Source organism: Nannospalax galili, unplaced genomic scaffold (genome assembly GCF_000622305.1).
Source record: "Nannospalax galili isolate Female #2095 unplaced genomic scaffold, S.galili_v1.0 scaffold820, whole genome shotgun sequence".
NCBI lineage: Eukaryota > Metazoa > Chordata > Mammalia > Rodentia > Spalacidae > Nannospalax > Nannospalax galili.
The window spans coordinates 815144-843040 of NW_008346549.1; the positions used below are offsets into that span (position 1 = coordinate 815144).

At 48.4% G+C, this 27897-nt stretch overlaps 1 protein-coding gene across 10 annotated transcripts in view; it reads left to right on the forward strand.

Moving 5' to 3' along the window:
- The window catches only part of Txnrd2 (thioredoxin reductase 2), a 56339-nt gene that overhangs the window by 994 nt on the left and 27448 nt on the right, over window positions 1-27897 (forward strand). For 5 of the 10 annotated variants that reach the window (XM_008843024.2, XM_029568296.1, XM_029568303.1 and 2 more), the window contains exons 2-11: window positions 2761-2829; window positions 6882-6938; window positions 7757-7901; window positions 8421-8495; window positions 9922-10000; window positions 10971-11033; window positions 14774-14844; window positions 24897-24916; window positions 25712-25803; window positions 27257-27431. In XM_008843024.2, coding sequence (XP_008841246.1) covers window positions 2761-2829; window positions 6882-6938; window positions 7757-7901; window positions 8421-8495; window positions 9922-10000; window positions 10971-11033; window positions 14774-14844; window positions 24897-24916; window positions 25712-25803; window positions 27257-27431 — 846 coding nt within the window. The remainder of the gene's footprint in view (window positions 1-2760; window positions 2830-6881; window positions 6939-7756; window positions 7902-8420; window positions 8496-9921; window positions 10001-10970; window positions 11034-14773; window positions 14845-24896; window positions 24917-25711; window positions 25804-27256; window positions 27432-27897) is intronic. The other 5 variants (XM_017800587.2, XM_029568297.1, XM_029568299.1 and 2 more) reach the window with 2 other exon arrangements.

The following is a 27897-nucleotide window of genomic DNA, read 5'->3' on the forward strand; positions in this document are numbered from 1 at the left end:
TGGTAGAAACAGGGCAGTGATCATTGACATCAAATGGCCCAAGCAGAAGCTGGGTACCAGGTCACCCAGCATGGTTCACACTACGCCTGACAAGACAGCTTTTTCTAGAGCTGGCCACACTGCCACCACATCTGCAGTGGTATGGTTAGTCTCATGAGTGGTCTCTACCATGCACTTATGTGATGACCATCCTCACTGGGTGCTAGTGATAGAACTCAACTCTGCCTACAGGGGGTGAGTGTGGTTGACATGAGCCTAATAGGTGGGGGTTCTTAACAGAGGTAGTGGCATGGAAAGCACAGCTACTGGCAGGGAAGAACAGGCAAACAGGCTGACTGCATATATAAATGGGCAGAGGCCTTCTGACTCAGTGACAGGGTGGTCTGGGAGGCAGTCCCCACCTTGTTCCTTTCTGAATCCAGTATCTGGAGCAGGGCCAGCAGAGAGCAGGAGTCCAGTGAGCATGGCAAGGCCCAAATGACTGGTATGCTGTTTCCCCACGTTAAGGGTCTTTAGAGACCTAAAGTTGCTCTTACAGTAGTTCTGTTGACTCTCAAGACCCTGGTTCTTCAAGAGTCTCCTTGCTGCTTATATTAGGTGGGGACATTTACAATGATTTTTTTTGTGTGTGTGGGAAAAATCCATCAATGAATGCACCTGTGCCACTGGAGCCATCACCCTGCATAGTGGCAATAAAAGATCTGCAAATGGGAGATGTACTGAGCTCACAAGCCCAGGGCCTTTCAAACTACCAAGCAGCTGTGTAGCCTTGCGATTTGTTTCCAGCTGCCCTAAGGATCCTGCCCCACAGCCCAAGGACTTCAGAGCTTCTCCGAGGTGATGATGCAATAGGCTCTAGAGAATGTGCCATTCCCTACCATGACTCTGGAGTCCATTGGTGTATCTATTCCAGTTCAACCTTACAGTTTCTCTTTTTGGAGCAGGCGACACCTATGTTTTCCAGCTGGTGGTGGGGGTATGATGTATCACCCAAACATGAACTAGAGTGATAATACTGCTGGCATCATCTGTCCTTGATACCTGCTGGCAGGAACTCTAGCCTGGGAGAACAGCTGGGCCTGAGGGTGTACATTAGGGAGCTTCTTACTTTGTGGAAGCAGCATACCAGTCATTTGGGCCTTGCCATGCCCACTGGATTCTTGCTCTCTGCTGGCCCTGACACTGGATTCAGAAAAGAACCAAAAATTAAAGGACAGTATTGGTCAGGAGGCAGATATGAGGCAGAGACATGTTTGGATATGAGACTGTAGCCAGGGAGAATGGCCTAACCACAGTGAGTGAAGGCCAGAATGTGAGGGTTCCCTCCAGGAAGTCATCATCTAGGAGACTGTGTCATCCCCTCACACCTACCACCTAGCCTTGGCAGAACAGTACCTCCTTCACCCACATTTTCTACCCACCAGTAGTAGGCTTCCGATACCCTTTCCAGTACTCACCCTTGTAAACTTCCACTCGCAGGCTTCTTCCAAGTGCTTATCACACAGAGAGGGCTCCTGGGTATGTACAGTGGGGAAAGCAAGTGGCCATGATAAGCCAGCCCTGCCAGCTGGCTGCTTGATAGCAAGTAGGCAAGAGGGCACAGCGGAGAACTTCAGGGCAGGATGATCCAGTAGGGGCCCCACTTGGGCAACAGGAAGGTCAGGCATCAGTAATGCAAGGTAGGAACCTTTTCCAGGGTAAAGATATAGCCCTCTCCTCCCACCACCAGATAGAGAGGAAAGAGAGGCTCTGCCTATCAGGCTGGTCTTCCCTGGGGCTGAATGTGAACTTGTCTCCTCTGAGATCACATCAAAGCCAATTTAGAACTGTTCAGGCTTTCTCAGAACTTGAACCTGGGGTGGGTTCAGTTGTGGGCCTGTAAACCATGGACCTCCTCTGGCTATGTGTGTCCCTGCAGGGGTGCAGGCCAGTGACCCTGAGGGGTATGGGAGCCCCAGGGTATCTGCAGGCTTGCCAACTCAAAAAGCCTAAGGTGGCTATGACAGGTGTAGACATTTTAAATTTTTATATTTCAGTTATTTGGTGTATGTTTGTCGGTATGCACATGTTATGGAATGCTTGTGGAAGTCAGAAAACAACTGCTGCGAGTTGTTTCTCTCCTACCACCAGAGTCCTGGGGATAGAACTCAGATCATCAGGTTTGGTGATAAGTGCCTTTCACCCACTGAGCCATCTTGCCAGCTCTAGGTGTAGCCTTCTTATTACAGATGCAAGACTCTGATGTTGGAGGGTAGACTCATGGCAAAGGGAATTCATAAGAAGAAACAGGAACTCTGGCAGCTCTACCTGCAGGTCTCACTGCACAGCCAGACATTCTGAAGCACTTGACTGTGTGGGCCCTCAGTTTCTTGTGTGGGAGAAGCTTCATGTATATCCGTGCTGGCTATAATGAAGTCACCAAAAGATTTGTAGATTCAATGAAAATAGTTTTGCTCTGTCTGATCCAGGAAACTGGGTGAACTCTTAGATTCTGAGACAGCTTTTGGGGTGGTTTTCTGCAAAGATGGTCACATACTGTGGCAGCCAGCTTCCCACACTCTGGTTTCTGATTTTTTAGATATTGTGGACTGTACTGTGAAGTATGATGCTGATGATACATTGTCACCCCTGATTGCCCCCGGATGGGATACAATAGACCCTGAACCACATAGAACTGAACAGAGCTGCTTGCCTTTCAGAGAGCAAGGCATCCTTCCAGGGTCTGAGTCTGGCATCTTCTTACCTCCTGTTCTTCCTCAGCAGGGCAGCAGGACTTTGATCTCTTGGTGATTGGTGGGGGATCTGGTGGCCTGGCTTGTGCCAAGGAAGGTATGTAGCTTATGTCCTGTGTCCCTGCTAGTATGTTGTGGTCTCAAAGCTTTTGGGTTCCCTGAAAAGGGTGGCATTGGGAAGATGGGCCTAAATTTAGTCCAGGGAAAGAGTGCTCTAAGAACAAATATCTCCTCTAATCTGGAATCCACACAGATCCTGGGTCTGGCTATCCCTTTCCTAAGAGTGGCATAGTCCCATCCCTGTTTCTTGGTTGGTTGGTTTTTAATTTTAATGAATTTGTATTATTTTAAAATTATGGTTATTATGTGTATATCTGTGTGGGACTATGTACAGGTGAGTGCAGGTGCCTGGAGAGTCCAGAAGAAAGTGCCAGATCCCCTGGAGCTGGAGTTTCAGGCAGTTGTGAGCCAGTTCACGTGGCCCAAACTCTGGTCCTCTGCAGTATGTATGCTTTCTTAACTGCTGAGCCATCTCTCTGGCACCATGGTTTTCGTTTTTGTTTCTGAGATGGAGACTCACTTTATTGAGGTAGAACTGACAAACCAGTGCATATTTAAAGTAACTGAAGGCTGAGCATGGTCACGCATATCTGTGATTCCAGTGATTCAGGAGGCTGAGGCAGGATGGTCACTTGAGTCCAGGAGCTTGAGACCAGCCTAAGTAGCATAGCAAGACCCTGTCTCACAATAAATTAGTAAATAAATAAAAATTGAAACAACTTGACAGGTTTTGACATGTGGGTGTATCTGTGAAAGCAGTACCATAGTAAAGATGGTGACTGTCCCTAATGCCTCCCATCAGTCTGCAGCCAAGGCAGGGCTACATAACCACAGGCTTATACCAACGTGGGTTCTGGATGCCACAAGTCCAAGACCAAAGTGTCAGCAAGATTGCTTTCTTCTGGTGTCTTTCCTTATAAGTGGTGTTTTCTCATATCTTTTAAAAAAGATTTTATTTTATATTTCATGTGTATGAGTGTTTTGCCATATTGCGCTGTATGTAAGTGTACTATGTGCATCAAGTGCCCATGGAGGCCAGAAGAGGGCATTGGATCCCCTGGAACTGGAGTTACAGATGGCTATTAGCCATCATGTGGGTGCTGGGAACCAAACCCAGGTCCTCTGCAAGAGCAGCCAGTGCTCTTAACTGCTGAGCCATCTCTCCAGCACCTTCTCATATCTTTATGTTGGCCTTTCTGTGTATCTATGCCCTAATTTCTTACAGGACACCAGTCAATTGGACAAGGGTCTAACCTTGTATCCTTATTTTAACTTTATCTCCAAATATAATCATATTTCTTGGCACTGAGGGTTAAGACTCCAATATGAATTTTGGCAGTGTGGTGGAAGGGGCACACATCCAGCCCACTACAATGTCTAGCTTCCTTAGACTGTGGTAATTCCTTCCTGTTTCCCATCCCCTACATCCCAAGGCAACCACTGGCCTGCTTTCTCCCACTATAGGTTGGTTGGTGTTCGCTAGTGTGTATGCAAGTAGAAGTATGCTCTGTGCTTTACCCCCTGACTCCTTTCACTCAACATCATTATTTTGAGACTCTCCTTGTTTGCCGAGCATGTGTAGTTTATTATTGTTTATTGCATTGTGACAGTACATAGATCATATCTTCTTTGTGTATTCACCTACATATGGATATTTGTTCTCAGTTTTTTATTAATGTCAACACTGGTGCTATGAACATTATATGTCTGTGTGTGTGTGTGTGTGTGTGTGTGTGTGTGTGTATCTGTGTGGGTGTGAATGCCTATATGAATGTATGGCTCCCCACCAACCCCCTTATTTTGTTTTGTTGTTTTGTATGAGACAGGGTCTAATGTAGTCCAGGCTGGTCTGGAACTTTCTATATAGCTGAATCTAGCCTTGAACTCTTGATCCTTCTGCCTCCACTTTCTAAGTGCTTGGGTTAAAGATGTGTGTCCCCTGCCTAGGTGTGAACGTGTGTTTGTGTGTGTGTATTTTAATTTTTATTTATTTTTATGTGTATGAGTATTTTGCCTGTATGTATATAATTGCATCACATGTGTGCAATACCTGTGGAGGCCTGAAGAGGGTGTCAGATTCCCCTGGAACTGGAGTGATAGATAGTTGTTAGGCACCATGTGAGTGCTGGAAACGAAACCCAGGTCCTCTACAAAAGCAGCCAGTGCTCTTAACCACCGAGCCATCTCTCCAGCCCCATGGATGTGTGTTCTAAATTTTCTTGGGCAAGTGGACAACCTGGGTCATGTGGTATATCTTTTATTGAGATTTTCCCCTTTCTCTTTGCAGTACCTTTATAGTTTATTTTCTCTCTCTTTTTCTTTATTTAAATTTTTTTTTGATACAGAATCCCATTTAGAGTCCAGGCTGACTTCAGATTTTTGATCCTCCCATTCATGCCTCCGAAGCACTGGGATTGCAGGTGTTCACTTTGATGCCTACCGTGTAGTTTTCAGTATGTGAGTCTTTCATATATTTTGCCAGATTTACCCCCAAGTGTCTCATCTCATTTTTAACTGTTTTATTGAAATGTCACATACGACATAATTTACTCATTTAAAGTGGATTATTCAGTGTTTTAGTATATTTGCAGACTTGTATAGCTACCATTACAGTCAGTTTTAGAACATTTTCTTTCTTTTTTTTAAACTTTATTTATTTATTTTTAATTTTATGTGTATGCATGTATTGCCTGCATGTAGGTAAGTGCACCCGTGTCGTGCAATGTCAGCAGAGGACGGAAGAGGCTGTCGGAGCCTCTGGAACTGGAGTTAACGGACAGTTGTTAGCTGCCATGTGGGTGCTAGGATTTGAACCTGGGTCTTCTGCAAGAACAGTGTTCTTAACAGCTGAGCCATCTCTCCAGCCCTAGTTTTTGAACATTTTCATCTTCCCCAGAATACTCTATGCCCAGTAGTAGTCACCCTCCACACCCCTTCCTCTGTAACTCTAGCAACCATGAAACTACTTTCTGTCTTGGACTTGTTTCTTCTGGACATTTCACATAAATGGGTCATATATCATCTATTGTTATTGTTTCTTTTACTTCTGTGTCTTCCATAGTCATTCATAAAATAGTGTGTATCAGGACTTCCCTCTTCTTTATGGCTGAATAATATTCTGTTGTGTGAATAGACCACATTTTGCCTGTTCATGTGTTAGGTGATGGGTCTGAGTTATCCAGTCCCTCTTTCTAGCTGTCATTAATAATGCTGCTGTGTAGCCAGGCATGGTGGCGCACACCTTTAATCCCAGCACTCGGGAGACAGAGGCAGGCAGATTTCTGTGAGATCAAGGCCAGCCTGATCTACATAGCAAGTTCTAGACCAGCTGGGACTACAGGGAAACCCTGTCTCAAAAAGACCAACCCCCCCCCCAAATAATGATGATGATGATGATGCTGTGAATATTTGTGTACAAACCTTTATGTGGACATGTTTTTGTCTCGGGTATTTTGCTAGGAATGACGTTCTAGGGTAACTTCGATCATGCAGTAAGTCCTCCATTTGACAGACTGTTTTCCAAAGTGACTGCCACATTAACATTCCCAGCAGCTCCAATCCCCCACCCCCACCTCCTTGCTGATATTATTACCTGTTTGCCATAACCATTCTGCAGGTGTGACGTGCTCTCCTGTGGGGTAGATTTGTGATTCTCTAGCAGTTAGTGAGGCTGAACATCTTTTCATGTGCTTGGGTTGGGCACTGGGCTCACCTTGAAAGTCTGGACTTGGAACTAGGTGGGAGTAGGAACTTTGCTGAGTGATTTGGGGCTGAGGATCCATCCCAGCACTGCTCTGGTAGGGAGTGCAAAGACTGGAATCTGAAAAGAGGGTTCCCATCTATTGGCAGCTCAGCCGAGTGGGTAATGGGAAGGCCAGGAGGGCAGATGCAGAGTTGGTGGGCAGCCGTGTGGACAGGGTGCCAGGGTCAAGGGATAACCGGGTTAGCATTGACAGCTCAGCCACTGTGTGGACAGGTACTGTCCTAGACCCTTCCTTACCTCCTTCTGGACCTCATGGGCCCGGGGGAGGCCCCAACCGCAAGCCAGCTCCCCTCTCTGCTTAACTGCAGTCATCCTTGTCATTTCAGCTGCTCAGCTGGGAAAGAAGGTGGCTGTAACTGACTATGTGGAACCATCTCCCCAAGGTAAGCAGCCCCCATGAGAACCATGAGTCCTAAGGAAGGGGGCAGTGAGGGGACACAGCTCACATTCAGAGGATGACTGACCCTGAAGTAATTCATTCCTCTCTATCCACAGTCTCCCTGGAGTAGCCTGTTCATCATTCAGATTGTCATTAGTATAAAATTCTTTTTTTTTTACATTTAAAAATTTTATGTGTATGAGTGTTTTGTCTGCATATAAGTATGTATACCATGTGCATGCCTGAATGTCCACAGAGACCAGAAGAGGGTGTTAGATTCCCTGGAGCTGGAGTTATAAAAGGTTGTTAGCCGTCATGTGGATGCAGGGATCTGAACCCAGGTCCTCTGCAAGAGCAGCCAATGCTCTTAGCTGCTGAGCCAGCTCTGTAGCCATTAAAGTTCTTATTTTTTAAATGACTGAATACAGTCATAAGGAACAAATCTCTGTGGCAAGGCTCACCCAGGCCAAGTTCAAGTTACAAAACAGCAGCCACCTAAAGGCATTATGAACCATGTAGAACAAATAGGAAGCCTCTGTATTCCTATGGGAACTCAAATGCACTCTTATCAGGGCCAGGGGGTGATTCAGTGGCTGAGTTCCAGTCCCAGGAACACACGCACAAACACATGCACACACTCGTAAACTCATGCATGCACACACAAACACATATACACAAACACATACATACACAAATGCACATATACACAAACACATGCACACACATGTAAACTCATGCATGCATGCACAAACACATGCATACACACACACACACACACACACACACACACACACACACACAAAGCTCTTTCTGACGTTCCAGGTACCAGGTGGGGCCTCGGCGGCACCTGTGTCAACGTGGGTTGTATTCCCAAGAAGCTGATGCATCAGGCAGCACTGCTGGGGGACATGATCCGAGATGCCCACCACTATGGCTGGGAGGTGGCTCAGCCTGTCCAGCATGACTGGTAAGGAGCCCTTGCCATGTGTTGCTGTTCTTTCCTGCTCCCCTCGGGAGGGGAGATTCACCTGTGATTACTCATATCTTGGAGAGCAGCAGGCCAGGTCTTTGGACTGAGGGCAGCTGAAATATTTGGTACTCTCTCCAGACACCTCTTTGGGTCACCAAGTGGAGGTAGGGCATACAACATCTCCCAGATAGAGAGCCCAGGATTCTATAGCCCCAAACCCTGGTCAGAGACAATGTGGTCCCTGGGGATGGGCATTAGACTTTAGCCATTTAAACTCACCTTCAAGCTGGGATTGGTGATTCACTCCTAGGACTCAGAAGGCTGGGAAGATCTCCAGTATGAAGCCAGTCTACGTTACATAGAAAGACCCTGTTCTCCTCCATCCAAAAAAAGTAAAATAACCATACTCCTTTTTCCAGTATTTCTGGGGATGTATAATATACATTTACTGTCTGTGTGAACTCTACAGCCAAAATGGATGCTGTGGATTTTATGATTTTTTGTGTGTGTCAACAGGAATAAAATGGCAGAAGCTGTGCAGAACCATGTGAAGTCCTTGAACTGGGGTCACCGTGTCCAACTGCAGGACAGGTACTGAGGCACCACCATGTCCTGTGATGTGGCCCTGCCACATGAAAGATAACCCTCCTGGCCTCCTTGAAGTCGTTTTGTATTAGCAAAAGAGCTTCTAGTCATGTGTGCAGAGCAGTCTCTAGTAGGCTCTGGGAACACCACAGTGGTGAGATGAGGGACCCTGCATCTCAGTGGAGCAGAGTCAAGGAGTAGATTGGTCAATGATGTGGGAAATGGGGGATGCTTCAGAGGCCTGCAACCAAGTAGAACCCACAGGAAATGATGGCAAAGGAGGGTGTGCTGGCTGAATGGCTGGAGTAGGAGGAAAGAGTGGGGTAGGCAGGGAGATCTCAGGCCTGAGCATGTACCTGTGATTAGGCTAAGGAGGCCATTGAGAGGCTTGCCCTGTGCAGGCTCCATCCCTCAGCCAGGCCACTGTGTCTCTCCACAACTTGAGGGGATGGAGCATGGTGAGTCCCAAGTCAGGCAGCAGAGGAGCTTCACAGCTGGAGGGAGGCTCCACTTTTTCTTATTAAGACCAGCGCTGTGTGAGTATCTGTGTCTGTGTCACAGAGCTGTTCTCTGATTGTCAGGGCGAGTAAAGACAGCCCAGAGGGACATGAGTGAGGAGAAGGGAAGAGTGGGGAGGCAGCTCCTGGACAGTTTCTGATGGGAGAGCTGGTCGATTCTGCTCACCACATACCTAGCCACACTATGCCCATAGCCTCGTTGTGCCTACTCTCCTGGCCTTCCAGTGCTTCTCAAATACAAGGTGACCTGTATATTGTGGGCACTTCAGCCCCCCGACTGGAACTTTCCTCTGGGAGGCCTGGCCCTTTCCCAAGGCCTGGTATGATTTGTAGGCTCTCAGGATGATGCCAAGCTCAGCTCTGTCCCTGTCCTGACATCTGTGTTCACCATGTATGGGGGGTGGGGGAGCAGGTGAGGCCCTCCTTGCTCCCTCTTGCTTTCCAGTGTGATTGTCTATTCACCTGTCCCAGCTGGGCCACAGGCACCTGGCCCTGGGCTGAAGTTCTTTTCTTTGTTTTATTTAAAAAATATTTTTCAAAAAAATATTTCTCAGATGTGTTCATTTATTCTGTGTGTACACGTGTACATGCTGCCCCTTTTTTTTCTTTCTGAGGTGCTAGGAATGGAACCCAGGTCCCTGTGCAGCTCCAGAACTCACCTTTTAGCAGTTTGTACAGTGCTCCCATCTTTTCAACCTCAGAGGTTGAATCTGCAGAGGAAATGTTTGAAAAAAAAAAATTTAAGAGTCAGGTACGGTGGTACACACCTATAATCGTAGCTAGCACTTTGGAAGTGAAGGCAGGAGGATCAGGAGTTCAAGGTCATCCTTGGCTACATAATAAATTTGAATCCAGCCTGAGCTGCATGAGAGCCTGTCTCAAAAAGGAAAGAAAATCTCATTTTTATGTTGCAGGAAAGTCAAGTACTTTAACATCAAAGCCAGTTTTGTCGACAAGCACACAGTTTGTGGTGTTACAAAAAGTGGAAAGGAGGTGAGTGCCCACCTGTGCCTCATGGCCCCTCTGGTACCTGAGCTCAGGCCCTCAGCCTGGGTGTTGTGCACCTGATAACAGCTGCTTTTGAGGTCACACTTCTTCAGTGAGATTAAGCAGATAGGTCCAGTGGCCAAGCCTGAGAGTGCAGCACTGGGGAGGCCAAGACTGAAGAATCTTAAATGCTAGACCAAGGGTTGGAGAGATGGCTCAGTGACTAAGAGTACTGGCTGCTCTTGCAGAGGACCTGGCTTTGATTCCCAGCACCCACATGGCAGCTAACAACCATCCCTTACTCTAGTTCTAGGGGAGTCCAACACCTGACCTCTGTGGGCACTGCACAACATGGGTGCACTTACACACATGCAGGCAATACACTCATACATAAGTAAAATAAGTAAAAATAATAAATAAAATATTTTTTTAAAATCCTAGACTAGCTGTGAGCTATATAGTGGGACCCTGTCTCCTTACACCAATAAACAAACAAGCCAGCTGGGGATATAGCTCTGTGGTAGAGTGCTTGCCTAGCCTGAGCTATGTTAGACTCCAGCTACACACACACACACACACACACACACACACACACACACACACACACACTCGCACCCCTTGTTAAACAGCTTCCATGAGATCTACACCATGGCTGGATGTTCTGCAGCTTGATGTAATGGCTAAAAGCGGGGAGGGATCATTCTCTTCCTGCAGGTTTTGTGGGGATCTGAGGCATAAAGTCTGCCAGGTCCTTGCATATACTGAAGTGCTTAGAGTCAGAGCACCTCTTTGTCCTTTCTGCATGGCTCTCCTGTCCAGCGGGCCTTTGTGGTACCCCGGCTCTGAGATGCAGACAAGGCATCTACACTGCAGGGTGAGGGGCACAGAAACCATTGCCCTAGCCCTCGTAGATATTTGAGCCCTTTGATGGTTGCCCAGCATACTGTTTGACCCACGGCTCTTGGTTTGTTCCCAGACTCTGCTTTCAGCTGACCACATTGTTATTGCTACAGGAGGGCGACCAAAGTACCCTACACACGTGAGTGTCCCCACCCCACCAGGCATGGTCATGACCTCTGGCCTTACCGTGCTCTCATTGTTGGGCCCTCTGCCCTCATGTCTTCTGTACTCCTCCTTTCTCCTTTCCAATTCTCCCCTGAATCCACTCTGCTGAGCTGGGTCTCCAGGCTCTCCACACTGCCATGCCCTTGAAACCACTGTCAGCACTGCTGGCTCCTAGGGCCTGTTCCCCTGTCCTCTAGTGCATCCCTCCCTCTTTTTATTGCAAAGACCTGGGGTCTACCTGTTGTCCGGGCTGGTCCAAGTACCTGATTTGCCCACCACAGATGAGGGGGGGCTCTAAGTTAAGATGCTGGGACCTCTAGGACTGAAGCTGCGTTCTTCATCTTCCTCTCCCTCCCCTACTCTTTAAAAAATTGAAGTCAAGGGCTGGAGAGATGGCTCAGTGGTTAAGAACACTGGTTGTTCTTGCAGAAGACCCGGGTTCGAATCTCAGCACCCACATGGCAGCTAACAACTGTCCATAACTCCAGTCCCAGGGGATCTGACAGTGTCATCCTGCCTGCGTGGCCTTGCACAACACAGGTGCACTTAACCTACATGTAGGCAATACACGCATACACTAAAAATAATAAATAAAATTTTAAAAAAATTGAAGTCAAATTCACTTTCCAGAAATTCTCCCCTTTATGGGGCACAATTCAATGTGTTTTAGTACATTCAGTTGTGTGGCTATCACCTACCTTCCTCCCTGTCCAGAACCTTCTCAAAATCCTAAGCCAACACTCTATTAAATAGCTCCCCCGTCTTCTATTCTGCTTTCTGTCTTGATGAATTTAATGACTCTCGATTCCAAGTGCATATAGTATTGTGTTTGTGACTGGCTTATTTCCTCGGCACACCCTCAGAGTTTATCCATCCTTATATCAGAATCCCTTTTTATAGGCTGAATAAGTGGGGCTGGAGTGATGGCTCTGTGGTTAAGAGCACTGGCTGCTCTTGCTGTGGACCTAGGTTCAGTTCTCAGCACCCACATGGCAGCTAACAACTGTCTGTAACTCCAGTTCCAGGGGATCCAGTACCCTCTTCTGACCTCTGCAGGCATTGCAGAACATGGGTGCACTTACACACACACATAGGCAATATACTCATACACATAAATAAAAATAATAAATAAAATATTTAAAGGCAAAATAATATTTCCATGTATGCAATACCATCTTTTGTTTAGCCACCTGTCCAGTGGTAAATATCTAGCTAATTTCCTCTTTTTAGCTATTATGAACTGTGCTGCTTTGAACATCCATATAAAAGGGGTTTTTTTGTGTGTGGAGTTTGTTTTCACATCTCTGGGTATTTATTTAAGAATGGAAGTTGGAACACATGATCACTGTTGAACCTTTTGAAAGACTACCAACTTGTTTTCCAAAGTGGCTGCACCATTTATATTCCCTGCAGCTGGTATGAAGGTCAGCATTTGGTTCCTTCACTTATCTCAGTTTTTGTTGAAAGCCCAACATTTCAAATAACTGAATGTGGTAACTCTGGAAATCAGACTCACCTTTCCCACTGGAGTTTTGTTGTTATTGCTGTCTGTTTGAACTGGTTTTGTAAGGCATTTCTTCTTTTTTGTTTGTTTTTTGAGACAGAGTCTTCCTGTAGCCCCAGCTGGCCTGGAACTCGCTATGTAGATCAGGCTGGTCTTGATCTCACAGAGCTCTGCCTGCCTCTACCTCCTGAGCCTCCCCTGGCAGGCATTTCTTTTTTTTTTTCTTGAGTGGCCACTGAGGTCTATTCGATTAGCTTAGTGTTAGCTAAGGACTGTAGAGGTTCCCTTGAACACTAGGAACCATGAAATCTCTACTCTACATGCCTTGGGGGGGCACCTTCAGCCTGTGTGCCACTCTGTATAACTTTGTGAGGAGCTTCAGCTCTCTGCCTTGTCTTTGCTTTCTGCTTCAGCAAGGGAAGGCCTCTGTTTTTCTTGACTGTTTCCAATGTTGCTGTGAACCTTTGCTTAAATGAAAAAATTGAATCTGAACATTTTTGCCAGTTTTTTTCCTCCGCTTTTATGGAAGGGTAAATTTGGGAGGTCCTCACTCTACCCTTTCCACCAGTGGCACCTCCTGGCCCAACCTTGTGGAAGGGCAGAGCTGAGAGAGGGGCCCAGAGTTGAGGGGGGCAGCACCACTTCAGGGAAGTTAGAAGGGATCAGAGGAGATGGGCAGAGGCCACTCCTTGCATGTTGCCCAGAGAGCTGCTTTCATCAGCCCTGAGCTCCAGGAGGGCTGAGCCTCTATGGGGCTCACAGTCTGGGGCCACATTGGCCTCATGACCCAGGTGCAGTGTGGAAGGAACAAGGGCAAGGGAAGAGCCACTGCTCAGAGACATAGATGGGAGTGAGTGTCTGTCCCCAGCCTCCATTCCCTGCTGTGCTTGCTCTGGAACTGGGGGAGAGAGAAGACCAGAGGAACATGAGGCGTCCTGTCCTCAGGGTGCCAAAGGACTTTGCCTCAGTCTGCCATGCCAGCAAGAGCTGCCTCCAGGGGGCCAGGGCGGCAGGCCACCTGGCTCTGAGGGATGATGTGGTAGCTCAAGGTAGCTATGATGGACAAGGTCAAAGCAACCTTTACCCTGCAGCTGGGCTCTAGAAGTTCTGCCCTAAAGCCCTGGAAGGAAGGCCACAGTTGGCTTCTAGAAGGCTGGAGGTCACCTCACATTCTCAGAGACTGGCTGGGCTTCACATGCCTCCTCTGCTGCCTGCCAGACCTTGAGGGGTACTGCTGGTGTCTCTACTCAACCACATGAAGGCAGAGTGGCTGAGTCCTGGTGAGGCCACCTAGTGGCCACCCACTCTCCCTGCTGCTGTGTTCTCTTGCTAAGGCTGCTTTCTGTCTCTGATTTTTAGACCTTTTTGCTTTCCTCAAGCAAACCAGAGCAATTCCTATTTGTTTTTCCAATTAGAATGGCAAACTGCTTGAAATCCATTTCCTCTCCACTAGCACATCACAGGCTAGCAAGGAGCCGATCGACATGGGTTTAAAACCCTACCTGCCTTGCCACCCCTTGCCAGGGGACCTTTGCAGTTCCTGCACACGCAGATTGCCTGAATGACCTTGGGGGGCTGGAGGGGTGCTTACTCTATTCAGCCTGTAGCCTAGTACCTTGAGGCTCTTTGTTCCCCATGTCCAGCCAGCCTGTCTGCATGCTGATACCTGTTTACCTTTTCCTCTCCTCCCTGGCGGTCCCGTCACTGGGAAACTGCAGAGCTCTGAGGGTCCTGATTTACTTATCTTTCTTCACTCACTTTTAAGTCTGAACTTCTCCAACCCTGGGCACTGCTTTCTTGGTCTCCATGCTCCTTTGTCTCCCCTTCTTGGCTCCCTAGACATCGTCATGGGGTCTATTACTATGTCTGTGTGGCCCTTGCCCACCACAGGCCCTGTGACCTGGGTATGCATCAGAGTGAAGTTGAAGGTCCCAAAGAGAAAGGAGGTGCTACCACTGCCTGGCCAGTGTATATATGTGTGTGTGGGTGTGGGGGTTGCTAAGGAATCCAGTGTTTCCAGTACCAGACAGAGCATGCACTGAGTTACACAGGACAGGTTACCTTCTATCCCCAGAGAGGACATAACCTGAAGACATGGATACAGGGCAAGGAAACTTCCCACTCATAGGTTTGAGTTGTTTCTGCAAAACAAGTTGTTTTTGTGGAAATCCCAGGTAGGCTTGTCACATGAATCTTCTCTTCCTCCATAGATTGAAGGAGCCTCGGAATATGGAATTACAAGTGATGATATCTTCTGGCTGAAGGAGTCGCCTGGGAAAACGTAAGGCCTGGCATGTACAGGGTGGTTGATGGTGTCCCCTTTCTCCTCCTAGTAGAGCTACATGGCCATTAGAGACCTGGGTCTGTTCCTTTCTCTAGAAGAAGGAAAGACAGCCCTTTGCGGATCCCTCTGCAGGGCTGTAAGTGCACCATGTCCCATGACTGTCTTGGAAGTGATAACATGAATGTCACAGAAAGTGAGTCAGCTGTTCATTACTCAGGACATTGTTGTCCAGCCATGTTCCTCTGAGCTCCAGGGTTCCAGTGGATGCCCTCTGGGACAGCAGGGAGGGTCCCTCTCCAGCAGCTCCTCTCCTGTCTGCTTTGGCTTTGTATAGCAAAGGCTCCAAAGCCATGGCCATGTGTGGAAGCAAGACCAAAGCATGTGCAATGCACATGTGCTAAATGCATCTCCCCCCCAGTGCTGGCTGGTCCAGGAGTCCTGGGTGCATCCAGCTCCAGCTGTGGGTGCAGGCTTCCTGCTTGCAGGGACCAGAGTGGACACCAGAGGGCGGCAGAGGCTTGGTTGATAACTGTTCATTGCCTTGTGACTTCCCAACAAGGAAATAACGTGGAAAAAAGTACCCCAGAGGTGGGCAGGCATGTGTATGTGTACGCACAAATACACATATGTATGCATGTGAACACGTGAATATATACAGGTGTGTATTGTGTGCATGATGGAGTGCATACACAGGTGTGAGTACGTGATGTGTGCATATGCACTGGGCTTCTTTCAGTGTGAGTCCCCAGTTACTACATGTTGGAACATATGTAAGAATTCCTTTTTCTTTTTCTCTTGCTCTCTTTTTTTTTGTATGTATGTATGGTACTGTGACTTGAACCTCAGACCTCACTAATGCCAAACAAGTACTCTACAACTGAAGCTATGTCCCCAGCTCCTTTAAAAATATATGTGTAGGGCTGGAGAGATGGCTTAGAGGTTAAGAGCACTGACTTCTCTTACAGAGAACCTGGGTTCGATTCCCAGCACCCATATGGTGGCTAACAACCATCTATAACTCCAGTTCCAGGGGATCCAATGCCCTCTTCTGACCTCCGTGGGCATTTCATGACACAGGTGCACTTACACACATGCAATCAATACACTCATACACATAAAATAAAATAATAAACAAAATATGAAAAATATATATATATTATTGTGTGAATGTGGGCATGATGTATGTATGTAGGTGTGCATGCCATGGTGCATATGTGAAGGTCAGAGGACAACTCTGTGAAGTCACTTATCTCCTTTTACCTCTGTGTAAGTTCAAGGATCAAACTCAGATCTCTAGGCTTGCACAGCAAGGGTTTTTACCTGCTGAGCCATCACATTTGGCTTACACATTTGTTTATTTTTAGTTTGTGTTTTTGTTTGGGCATACATGTACCTGAGTGTGCTTGTGGAGGTCAGAGGAAAATTTGCAGGTAGATTATTTTTCCTTCCATCATTTGGGTTCTAGAAATCAAACTCGGGTTGTTAGGCTTGGTTGCAAGCATTTTTATCTACTGAACCATCTCACTGACCTAGCTTATCTCTTCTTCCTCTTCCTCCTCCTTTTTTTTTTTTAAATACTTTTGAACTCACTATGTAGGCACATATGACCTTGAACTTCTGATCATCCTGTCTGCACCCCAAGTGCTGAGATTACATGTGTGTGCCACTACACCTGTCTCTCAAATTGTTATTGTTTTATTTTTATTTTTATTTGCAGTGCTGGAGATCAAACCCAGGTAAATGTTCTACCACTGAGTACCCCCACCCAGTTTTTGTTTTTTTGTGTGTGTATTTTTGAAGCAGGGTCTCCCTGTAGCCCAGCTGGCCTAGAATTTGCTATCTATGTAGACCAGGCTGGCCTCGAACTCACAGAGATCCGCCTGCTTCTGCCTCTTAAGTACTGGGATTAAAGGCATGAGCCACCGCTCCCAATCTCAAAGTTTTAATTTTTATGTTAGCTCATTTATCCTTTTTTTTTTTTTTTTTTTTTTGTCTTTTTGAGACAGGGTCTCCCTGTAGCCCCAGCTGTCCTGGAACTCACTATGTAGACCAAGCTGGCCTTGAACTCAGAGATCCGCCTGCCTCTGCCTCCCAAGTGCTGGGATTAAAGGCATGCGCCACCATGTCCGGCTAATCCTTTTTTCCTTTATGCCTTGATAATTTCTAGGAGTAGGGGGTTCTGGAATCAAATCCAGGGCCTTACACAGGGAGACAAGCACTCTACCACTGAGCTCCAGCCTCCTGTTTTTCTAGCTTTGTCTGTCTGTTAGCTTAAACTTTTTTTTTTTTTTTTTTATGAGACAGGGTCTCACTATCAGGGCTGGCTGGCCTGCTTCTTCCTCTGCAGAGGTCAGAAGAGGCTGTCAGATCCCATGGGACTGGAGTTACGGACAGTTGCTAGCTGCCATGTGGGTGCTGGGATTCGAACCCAGGTCTTCTGCAAGAACAACCAGTGTTCTTAACTGCTGAGCCATTTCTCCAGCCCCTGCTAGCTTAAACTTTTACCGGCTGATTTCACTGGTTATCTTTTTGCATATTCACTGACCTTTTCTGAAGTTGAGAGCAGGTATCTAAGAGCACACAGCTGCATGTGAATCACCCACATGGTCCTCGGCATGCTTTCTATCTGGCTGTGTCCCGTGTCCTCCCCCCCCCCCCATCTTTCCCTTATCTTCCAGCTGGTTTGCATATCCTTAAACTTTTACCGGCTGATTTCACTGGTTATCTTTTTGCATATTCACTGACCTTTTCTGAAGTTGAGAGCAGGTATCTAAGAGCACACAGCTGCATGTGAATCACCCACATGGTCCTCGGCATGCTTTCTATCTGGCTGTGTCCCGTGTCCTCCCCCCCCCCCCATCTTTCCCTTATCTTCCAGCTGGTTTGCATATCAGAGATGGGATCCTGTGTTGTACACCATGCAGATTTTCTCAGCTTCTCATGTCTTTTAACTTGTAGATGTAAAAATGGATCCCCCCCTTTCAGATGTAACAAATCTCTTTTTGCTTTTAATGGCTTTTAGATTTATTACATGTTCAGAAAGGCCTGCCCCTGCCTCCAGCTTGTGGCTTTTTTAAAGTCCCTGTATTTTCCTGTACAGCTACTTCTGGCTGGATTTTTTTTCTATCCTAGGTCTGTGGAGCAGGGCTGCTGGGGTGGCCATTGGCTGTCCATATTGCCCCTGCTCCTGTTGGATCTGACCCCAAGCCTATTTCACTCTTTCTTGGTTTGTTTTGATGCTGATTTCTCTGGGTAGCGTTTGGACATGTTTACTCTCTTACCTTCCCATAATGCTTTATGTGTAGGACCCAACATGGAATAGCACTGAAACTTCAGTGGCCCTGGAAGCCAGCCCAGCTTACATCTCTTGCCTAGCCTTGTCTTGCCTGGCTTCCCTTCCCGGACTCAGACCATTATGTTGGCCTGGCACCAATGGCCAGCATTTTCTGAGTTTTGGTCAGACATATTTCTGCAAAGGGGACCTGGTACTATGCATGTAGTACAGTTCAGCAAAGACTTGCCCCCAGGGAGGTGGCCCTAGGCTGGGGACCTCTCCCCTGCGACCTGTGCTGGGGGCAGCTAGCTCTGTTGGGAAGATATGGCCCCAGATATTTCAGTCAGGAAAGAAACTGCAGTGTTTATTTTCTTCAGAAAAAAAACATTTCGAAGATTAAAAAAAAAACAAAACTCCTTCGTTTAGATGGAATCTAGGTATGTTATTGTTTAAGAAAAAAAGTGTTTGTGATGTATCAGTCACCCGTTTAGTTCTGAGCATGATTTATGTGAGGAAATGGTTTTTTTTAAAAATTAAGCTGGAGATATATCCCTGTACGATGCTTCTGTGAAAACGCGGCTTTGTCCGGCGCTGTTAGTGCAAGTTGTAGCAGTGCAGCATGGGAGTCAGTGTTTACATGTTACATTCCTCTGCGCAGTCAAAATAAGCCCGGAGGGTCTACAGTAGCATTTCTGTATTTTATCAGCTTGGGCTGGGGCAGAGGGGGAGGCCCTGCTCACACTTGGAGGGGCTGTTTCTGCCAGATTTATTTGCCTTATAAATATTCCCCATGTTTATTTTAACTCGCCTTTAAAATGGAGCTGAAATTAATATGGACCCCAGGGCTGCCCCTCTGGCCTCAGGGTGCCTCTCTCAGAGCCTGGTGGGGACACTTTGACGTGGTGCATCCAGGAGGCCTGGTCAGTAGCTAAAGGGTGCCTGGCATCTCTGGGCCTGGGTGTGTGGTGGGCACTGTGTCTGCTGGCTGGCTTCTGCTGAGGATGGGCTGTATGGGCCTAGCCTCAGATCCCTGGTAGACTCAGCAGCATGCTCAGGGCCTCTTTCCTTCCTTCTGCTTGCATGGGCACAGGTGGCAGCCAGGACTTAATTTCTGGTACATCTTTGTGGGGTGTGGATTAATGTCTTCAAGTCACCCATGGGGTAAACTGAGCCCAGCACAGTGCCTGCAGCTGTTTGTCCTTCCAGGGCTGCCTCTCACTGGTTCTGCCTCAAGCATCAAGTAAAGAGACCCCTTTCTCCTTGGCTGACATCTGGGTCTCAGGTAGCCCAGGACTGGCCAGATGGCAAAGATGGGGCCTTGTGCCTGAGCACTGTCCATAGGAGACATACTTAAGTGATGCCCTTCAACCAGCAGCTGAGTGCTGGCCAAGGAAGGCCACACCTGTCAGCTATAATGGACCAAACACCTGATAAGAGCTCAGGGCCTTACCACCACCATGGAGAGGGCCCCTGAAAGAAAGCATGGCTTGCGTAGAGGGCCTTATACCTTTGGACTCACACCGTGGAGAAAGGGCCTATCCTTTTGCCTTAGAGGGACTGGGGTTGGGCAGTATGGGGCCCCAGGGTAGGATTCCAAGTTAGCATCTGCCCAGCCTTGCCCATCCAGCCACTAACTTGTGCCAGGCTTGGTTGCCTTTTTCATTGTTCTTTGCTGAAATCCAGAATAGGTTGCAAAAGGCTAGAGAGGGAAGGGCCCTTTGGGCAGGCAGCAGAACCCTTTTTGGAAGAGTGGATGGTGAGATACTGCTACTGTAGGCAGTTATTCACTACTAGGAAATAAGGTGGGAGTGTAGAGGGTGCTTGGCTCCTTATAGACAAACTATTCAGTTGGACGGAGCAAGGTCCTAGCAGTGGAAGAACGTAGAAGGGGAAGAAAGTGAACTTGGCTCCTTAAACTTCCTGTAAGAAGCAGGCCTTGGGTGTCAGGATTCAACAATAACTCATAGGAAGCCTGATGACAGGGTGAATGGGGACAAGGGGATGGCAAGTACTGGCCTTGCCACTACTCCCCACAACCCAGGCCATCTTCCTGTCTGTCCCCCTCCTCACTTGGAGGACTGTCCCTCCATAAAGCCTCATTGCTCCACAGATACTTGAGCCTGGTCCCCAACTTACCTGGCCCAGCATCCCAGGCATCTCTTCCTCTACTTCTAGATATCCAAACTCTGAAATAGGAGCCCACAGTTGCTCTCTTCTGCATCCCTTTACCCCCAGCAGGCTGGTCAGTGGGTGCTGGGGCTCACTGTGTCTGGTCCCGGGCTGGCCAACCCAGGATAGTGAGGAAGCCTCAGTGAGTAAGCAGCTGGCTTGGCAGCTTTTCCCAATGCTGGGCCTGAGAGCCAGTACCTTTGTTGCTGTTTCTAGGTAACAGTCACAATCTGCTTGTTTTTGCTGTCTACTCATACTGCTTCTGGTCACCAAAAGACTTACAAAGCATAAGACCAACCTCTCCCACAGCTATCAGTCCCATTTAAACTGTCCTGGATACACACTGACCTTGGGAGGGTAGGGGCTGAAGCCAGCCCATAATTGTCCACTCTCATGTGGCCATGCCAGCCTGAGGCATTCTGTCCTCAGGCATTATGAAGCAGGGAGAATGCTTTGTTTTTAGAGACAGGGTCTCACTCTTGCATAGACTAGTCTGGAACCTATTGTGTAGCCCAGGCTGCCCTTGATCTCATAGTATATCATACCCCCCCTCCCTGCTGCTGCCTCACCCTCCTGAGTGCCGTGAATGCAAGCATGAGCCACCAGGGCTGGCTAGGGGGAGTATTTTTATAATGGGTGGATTTAACGCTGCCTGTCAGAGTTGGTCATGGAAGCAGCTTCAGCCTGATCCTCATTATGAAGTCTGGAAGCTGGCCAAGGTACTGTGGTCGTTTTTCTCCTTTCCTAAGCACAGGAGGTAGGAAGATGCATTTTATCTTAGAAAAGCCACAGCTGCTTAGTTAGAAGTCACTGCTATATAATATTCTCATTTTCTGCTTAGCCTCTGTGTCTGTTTCATATCCTGGTGCAGTAGAAGGGAGAGCAGCTGTCCACCTAGGACTTGGTTCTCAGGCCATACAGCTTTTCTGCCTGTTTGCCTGCATGGGGCCAGGACATTAGGTGGCTTTTACCACTCAGAGCTTGGCCCAGGGGCAGACCTGGAAGGGTTGGTTGGATGGGGCTGGCTGGTCCAGGCAAGTCTGGAGCCAGCCCCACTAGAGTGGAAGATTTGGGGTGCTCTGCTTCTGCTGCCTCCCAGAGTGTCTGCAGCTCTGCAGCCTGACTGGTACTTCCTGTGCTGGTAGCACTACCAAGGAGCCAGGTGCTCCTTCGAGATTGTCACTTGTGTGGGTCTGCCTCCTGGAGAGGGGATCAGGGTCCTTCAGGCTAAGAGGCAGACTGAGTACTCTGTAAGCCTGGCTTTGCAGACCTGTGTTAATGCCTTTGTTTCCCCCTTTCAATTCAGAATAAGCAAGCCGCCCTGTGATTAGACTAATCTCATGGTGCTTATATATCCATGAAAAATGTTGGCCTGCTAAATGGCACAGGAGCCCAGACATAGGTAGAATTGGATTCAAGGTTCACAGGGTGCAAGATGGTGACTTGCACCAGACAAATAAATACCTGATCTCAGAGTCTTTAAATGCAGTGGTAAGTCCTGGGCTTCCAGGCCCTCTCCCAGATCTGCCAACTTTGCTGTCCCCCTGTGGCTAGCCATGACTGCACTTGTCACTGTGTCTCTTTGATGTCCTGGCCTCACTGAACCTTATCTGTCTTGACCAGGCCTTGACCAGGGAGCATGGCCAGTGGAAGCCAGTCGGTAACTACCAGTCTCTGAGAGCTCTGACTTCAGAATCTAGAAGGTTCATGTTTGTCTTCATTTTTGTTCCAGTGTCTTCTTACTTCAATGTTTTTTGTTTTTTGTTTGTTTTTTTTCTTTTCAAGATAGCATCCAGGCGGGCCTCAAAGTCGCTGTGTAGCCCAAGCTGGCCTTGAACTCATGATCTTCCTGCCTCTACTTCCCAAGTGCTGGGATTACTGATATGTGCTGCCATTCCTAGTGCTTCCCTGGGTTTAAAGGGAGTTCTTTGTCTTAGTCCTTGTATCTTGCATCCTTCAAAGAATAAACATTCTGATTATTTGATCAATAAGGGAAAGGTAGAGCAAAAAAGTAATATTGACCATAATCCTGGTTCATAAAACAACTGACCCAAAATCATCATCCATTCAAGTAAGATGTGAGCCTTTGTAGAGCTTTCAGGGTACACAGATAGTCAAGGGGAATGTGCCTGCCTTCCTGGCATATGTTCTCCAGTTGGCAATTTAGAACTGGTTGCTTGAGGGCTAGGGGCACTTAGGAAGTGGTTCCCCACTTTCTGTTGTGGGGTCACCTCAAAAGGAGGTCCAAGGTGCTCGAGGGGATTTCCCTGGAGCAGATGGTGATCCCTGGCTGTCTGCCCACCCATCTCCTCCACACAGCCCCCTGTGTAAGAGGCCAGGAGACACACATGGACTGCAGAAACAGAAGATGCTCTTAAGACTCAGGAGACTGCATTGCTTCATGCTCAGTGTCGTGGTAGGAGGGCCTAGAAAAAGCCCAGCCCTGGGTTTTGGATTGCAGCTGGCCCACCCCCTGGAGAGGGTCCACAGGGAGATTTAATATAAGTTGGGAGGTCCAATTGCTGACACAAGAACTGCACAGGTGTTGCCCCACTGGAGCCTGCACAGCTTGTTGGGAGACAGGGGCTGGGCACTGTACTTCAGGGAGCTGGGAGCAAAAGGAGCATTTAAATGCTCATGCAGTTTCTTACCATTCATTGTACGTGTAGGCCAGGATGATCAACGCAGCTGACTTTTGTTTGCATCTTAAGTAATTCATGGTTTCAATATCTTTTTTAAAAATGTGTGTGTGTGTGTGTGTGTGTGTGTGTGTGTGTGTATGTGTGTTTTGAGACAGGGTCTTCCTGTAGCCCCGAGCTGGCCTGGAACTCACTATGTAGACCAGGCTGGCCTTGAACTCACAGAGACCTGCCTGCCTCTGCCTCCCAAGTGCTGAGATTAAAGGCGTGGGCCACCATGCCCAGCTTTAAATTTTTAAAAATATTTTATTTATTATTTTTATTTTATGTGTATGAGTGTATTGCCTGCAAGTCAGTAAGTGCACCCGTGTCATGCAGTGCCCGTGGAGGTCAGAAGAGGGCGTTGGATCACCTGGAATTGGAGTTATGAATGGTTGTTAGCCACCATGTGGGTGCTGGGAATTGAACCCATGTCCTCTGCAAGAGCAGCCAGTGCTTTTAATCGCTGAGCCATCTCTCCAGCTCTAGTTTCAATATCTTAAAGTTTAGACCTTTTACTTACATACATCATATCCAAAAAGAGTTAGGTTTTATATTGTGGAAAGTGTCTCCACATGGAGGCGTATTGCACCAGCACAGGTGTCTGCACATAGGCAAATGCACATTTGCACCCTATGTATGTTTCTTTGGCATTGTCAGCTCTGTGGGGGGGAGGGCGGTCCAGAAAGCACCTCTGCTCTCTTGGTCTGTTGGGGGCCTTAGGATTCTCACCTTCATTATACACACTGAGTGGAGCTGTATGACCAGCTGGGGCCACCTTGTACCCAGCCAGTCAGTATGGTTCTGTCCTTAGCTCCTGTGCGGAAGCCGCATGCCAGATGCTTCCCGCGGGGCACCTGCAGAAGTATTCTGAGGGATCCGCCACTTTTTGAAATGGAATTATATCATTAGTACTTGCCGGGATTAATGCTGACACAGGGCTTATCCATCCTTACATCACCTGCTTTTGTTCAAAGACTGAAGGGGTGATCCGACGAGCCCACCCACATGCAGCCTCCCTGGCTGGGAATCCTTGTTCTCTGAGCCCATTTTTGTGAGTGTGCACGTAAGTGCCAGTGTCAGTATTTATGCATGAATGTTCATACAAGAGGATGTGCACAGATGTGGGTGACTACGTGTGTATGCCACGTGTTCACAGTATGTATGTGCATGCATGTGTGTAAGTCTGTGTGAATACTTTGCATATATTCATGTCCCAATATGTGGGTGAATGCATGTGTATGTATGTCGAGTGTGAGCTGGGCACAAGAGAGGATTTAAGCAACTGCTTCCAGTGGGTCACAGTGTCCTTTGCTTCCTCCCCAGGAATCCCCTGTCCTGGTTCTGGGGAGCTGATCTCTTGGCCCAGGGCCTAGGTGTAGTAGGGCTGGACACACAGGCATAGGCCATGACCTTCCATGGCTGGAGAGTGCTCTGCGCATAGAAGCCTCTTCCCACAACCTCCTACCTGCATTCTGGTCCCCTTGGCGTCCTGCCAGGCCATTCCTGCTTCCATTCTGGCTCAGGAGGTTCCGAGAAGCCCAAGGCAAGACTCACCTGTGGGCAAAAAAGAAAGCCCTGTGCTTCTGAAGGATGTCTCTCAACATGTCCACGGGAGCCTGGAGTTACCCGTGCCTTTTACAGGCCAGGTGTCATTTGTCACTGACCATGCACCCTTCACCACCAGGCAATTTGCTGGTTCAATAGCACTGTTTGTCGTGTTATATTTCACAGCTATAGCTGCTGAGAAGTGGGCTCTGTACTTTGTGATGACCTGTTTAAACGGTCAGTCTCAGTTCTCATTGGCTCATAAGTGCCTGGCAGGAAGGCTACAGGGTCTATCTTTGTCCCACCTGTGGGACAACAGTGTGTTTGCCTATGGGCCTTTCTGGTACTCACTTTGTATGCTTTGCTGCTTTCTCCTACAGGTTGGTGGTTGGGGCCAGCTGTATCCTTTGCCTGAGTGCAGGTAGCTGCTCTAAGGTGCGATGTTTCACCCCCTTACTGTTCTCCCTCCCAGCAAGTACTTTGCTATTTTGCATAGGGACTTACTGTACTTCCTGGGGTTGGGGCCTGGGCCCAAGGGACCATTTAAGGCTGACCTTCTGAGACTACAGCTTTCCGGAGGTTTGTCCTGAGCCACACACTGAGCCAGCTGAGGCAGCTGGAGATGGCTGCAACCTTGCTGTGAGATGGCTGTGACCAGCAGGCCTCCCTTGAGAGAAGCCCTAAGCTGGCCTCATTCTTGCAGGAGGAGCAGTCAGATCAGGGAGGGTCAAGAGGGGAGCCCCCAGGGGCTTAGGGTCAGAACAGGATGTGGGAGGAAAGATGAAAGCCCTGACTAGAGCCCCAGGCTGAGCATAGGAGCATAGGTCACAGGCAGTGCTCTGTCTCTACCCACAAGTCTTTTCTCCCCTGAGTCTGGCCAGGAGCTCTCCATCCAAAATTCCACCCTCTCTCCTGAAGGCAGAGACTAAATTCCAGAACCAGATGGAAGCCCTGTAGAGAGGCAGAATCCTGCCTGACCTGTGGATGCTGTAGGGCTTGACACAGGGGCTTGACACGGGGGCCGGCAGTGCTGTGCACTTGAGACCTGGAGTCAGGAAATCTGCATCTCATGGCAAAAGTGTCCTCTAGGGCTGACCTGATACAAGGGATCCTGGGACTGCTAGAGCAGGGATTTTGCCCCTCTGCTCCATAATACATGATCTGTTGGTTAGTGTTCCTTAGCCTGCCACCGCAGATGTGGCCCTGGAGTGTGCTGGCTTCCTCACAGGAATTGGACTGGACACCACCGTCATGATGCGCAGCATCCCTCTCCGAGGCTTTGACCAGGTAGTTCCCAGGAGCCCCCATCCAAACCTGGGCTCTGCTTTTCCTGTGAAGCCACACTCCTCTGTTCTCATTTCATCCTGCCACAGGCAGGTGCAGGTGTAGGCTGGGGGAGAGCCTGAGTCTTCAGAAATAGGCCCTGGAAAGCCAGATATCCTGGCACCAGCCTATACTCCTGGCAGTTGAGAGGCTAAGGCAGGAGGATCACCTGAGTTCAAGCCTAGGCAGCAAATTAAGACTCTATCTCAAAAAATAAGTCTTCCATTAAAATCTAAGTTTGGTATTGGCATTGAGACATCAAATATTGTATGTCCCTTACCAAAGATGATCCAGCCCTGGGTCATTTTGAACCTTTGCTTAAAGAGGCCTGACAAAGTCAGCTGAAGGTAGAATGAACTAGCCATGGTCTCTACCCCTGGCTTCCATCTCCCGACACCCTGCACACTGGCCTACCTAACAAATGTCTTCTCATCTCATGCAGCTCTGTGTGGCTTCATCCTGAAGCCATGGCTCAGAGCTGTCACAGCTCAGGGTTACACACCAAGCCCCTGAACAGGGACACAGCATCTGGAGAGCCTCTGAGCTTCCTACTTCTGGGGGCATGTGTCAGGCAGCAGACAGGCTGCAGATGCAAAGGAGGCCCAAGAGGCAAAAGGGCTACAGGGAGGAGAGCTGGGCCTCAGGCCAAGTTGTATTAGACCTGCTGGGTGCTGAGAAGGTCCTATAGTTTTCCTCAGAGACTTGGACATCTGGATCTTTCAGGTATCTGGTGGAATGCCGAGGGCTAAGCAGCTAGCATACGAGTTCCTCTGCTTGGGGCAAACCAAGATGTCCTTGATGCGCAGGGTTCCTCATGCATGTGGTCCAGGATGAGCCAGCCCTCCTAGACAGATATCAGAGGATTGAAATGCCGACTGTTCATGTCCTTCTGAAAGAAGCAGTGTGGCTGATCTCAGCTGCTAACATGGGCCTCAACTGCAAGCCCCTGGGTGGGGAGAGGGGAGCAGCACCCCCTAGTCTGTGCCTGTATCTACTGTGCCTGCATTGCTTGGGGAAACAGTCTTCTGCCAGCTGCTCCAGCTCCCTGATGGCAATGAGGGGCCATTGCTGACATTAAATGGGGACTTGTTGGGAGGGCCATCTGAATGGGCTTGGGCAGAATAACTGTGACCTAGAAAGGAGGCTGCAAGCCAAGTATGTCTTGACCAGAAGTTTTAGGATCTAAGGATTTGGAGACAAGGGGTATCTGTGTTCTCCTGACTTGGCTTCCAGTATCACAGAGCAAGAAGATCCAGAGGTGGAGGTAGTGAGCACCCCACCTTCTCCTCTGAGCCCTCTCAGGGCCCCACCAAGGCCTTGGAGAGCAAGGTGGGGGGTGGGGCCTCACTGTGGCTATCACCAGTAGCTGTGTTCTCATTGCCACCATGTCCTAATGTGGTCCTTTTGTGCTTTGCAGCAAATGTCATCTTTGGTCACCGAGCACATGGAGTCTCATGGCACCCGGTTCCTGAAGGGTTGTGTCCCCTCTCGCATTGAAAAGCTCCCAGCTGGCCAACTGCAAGTCACCTGGGATGACCATGCCTCTGGCAAGGAAGGCACAGGCATCTTTGACACCGTCCTGTGGGCCATAGGTAAGGATGCAGCGAGCTATACACACTACCTCTGAGAGCCCAGGGACCAGCAGAACCTTGTTTCCTTGGAACAGGGGTATTCACCTTCCTTCCCTCCCTTCATTTCCTGGGTCCACCACTCTGCTGGCTCCCAGGCAGGTCAGTTGCTGCCTGGCACACCTTGCAGGCTACTGTGAAGCCCATGGGCACAGTACCCACACCTTGCTGTCCCAAGCACACCATTGCTTCTGTTTCTTTCTCTGCTGCCATGAGATGTCCTGGAAATGCAAACCAAAGAAGAGGCTTGATGGTGTCAGCAGGTGTCATCATTCAGGGAAGATTTGTGAGGCCTTTGGCTTTCAGAGCCCTTCATAGATTATTCATAAGGTTTTGGCACGAAAATAGTTCCTATGGGGTATAAATCTTGCTATATGTTAACTTTAACGAGTTAACATTATAATTTCAAGCTAGTTTATTGGTGTTTTTT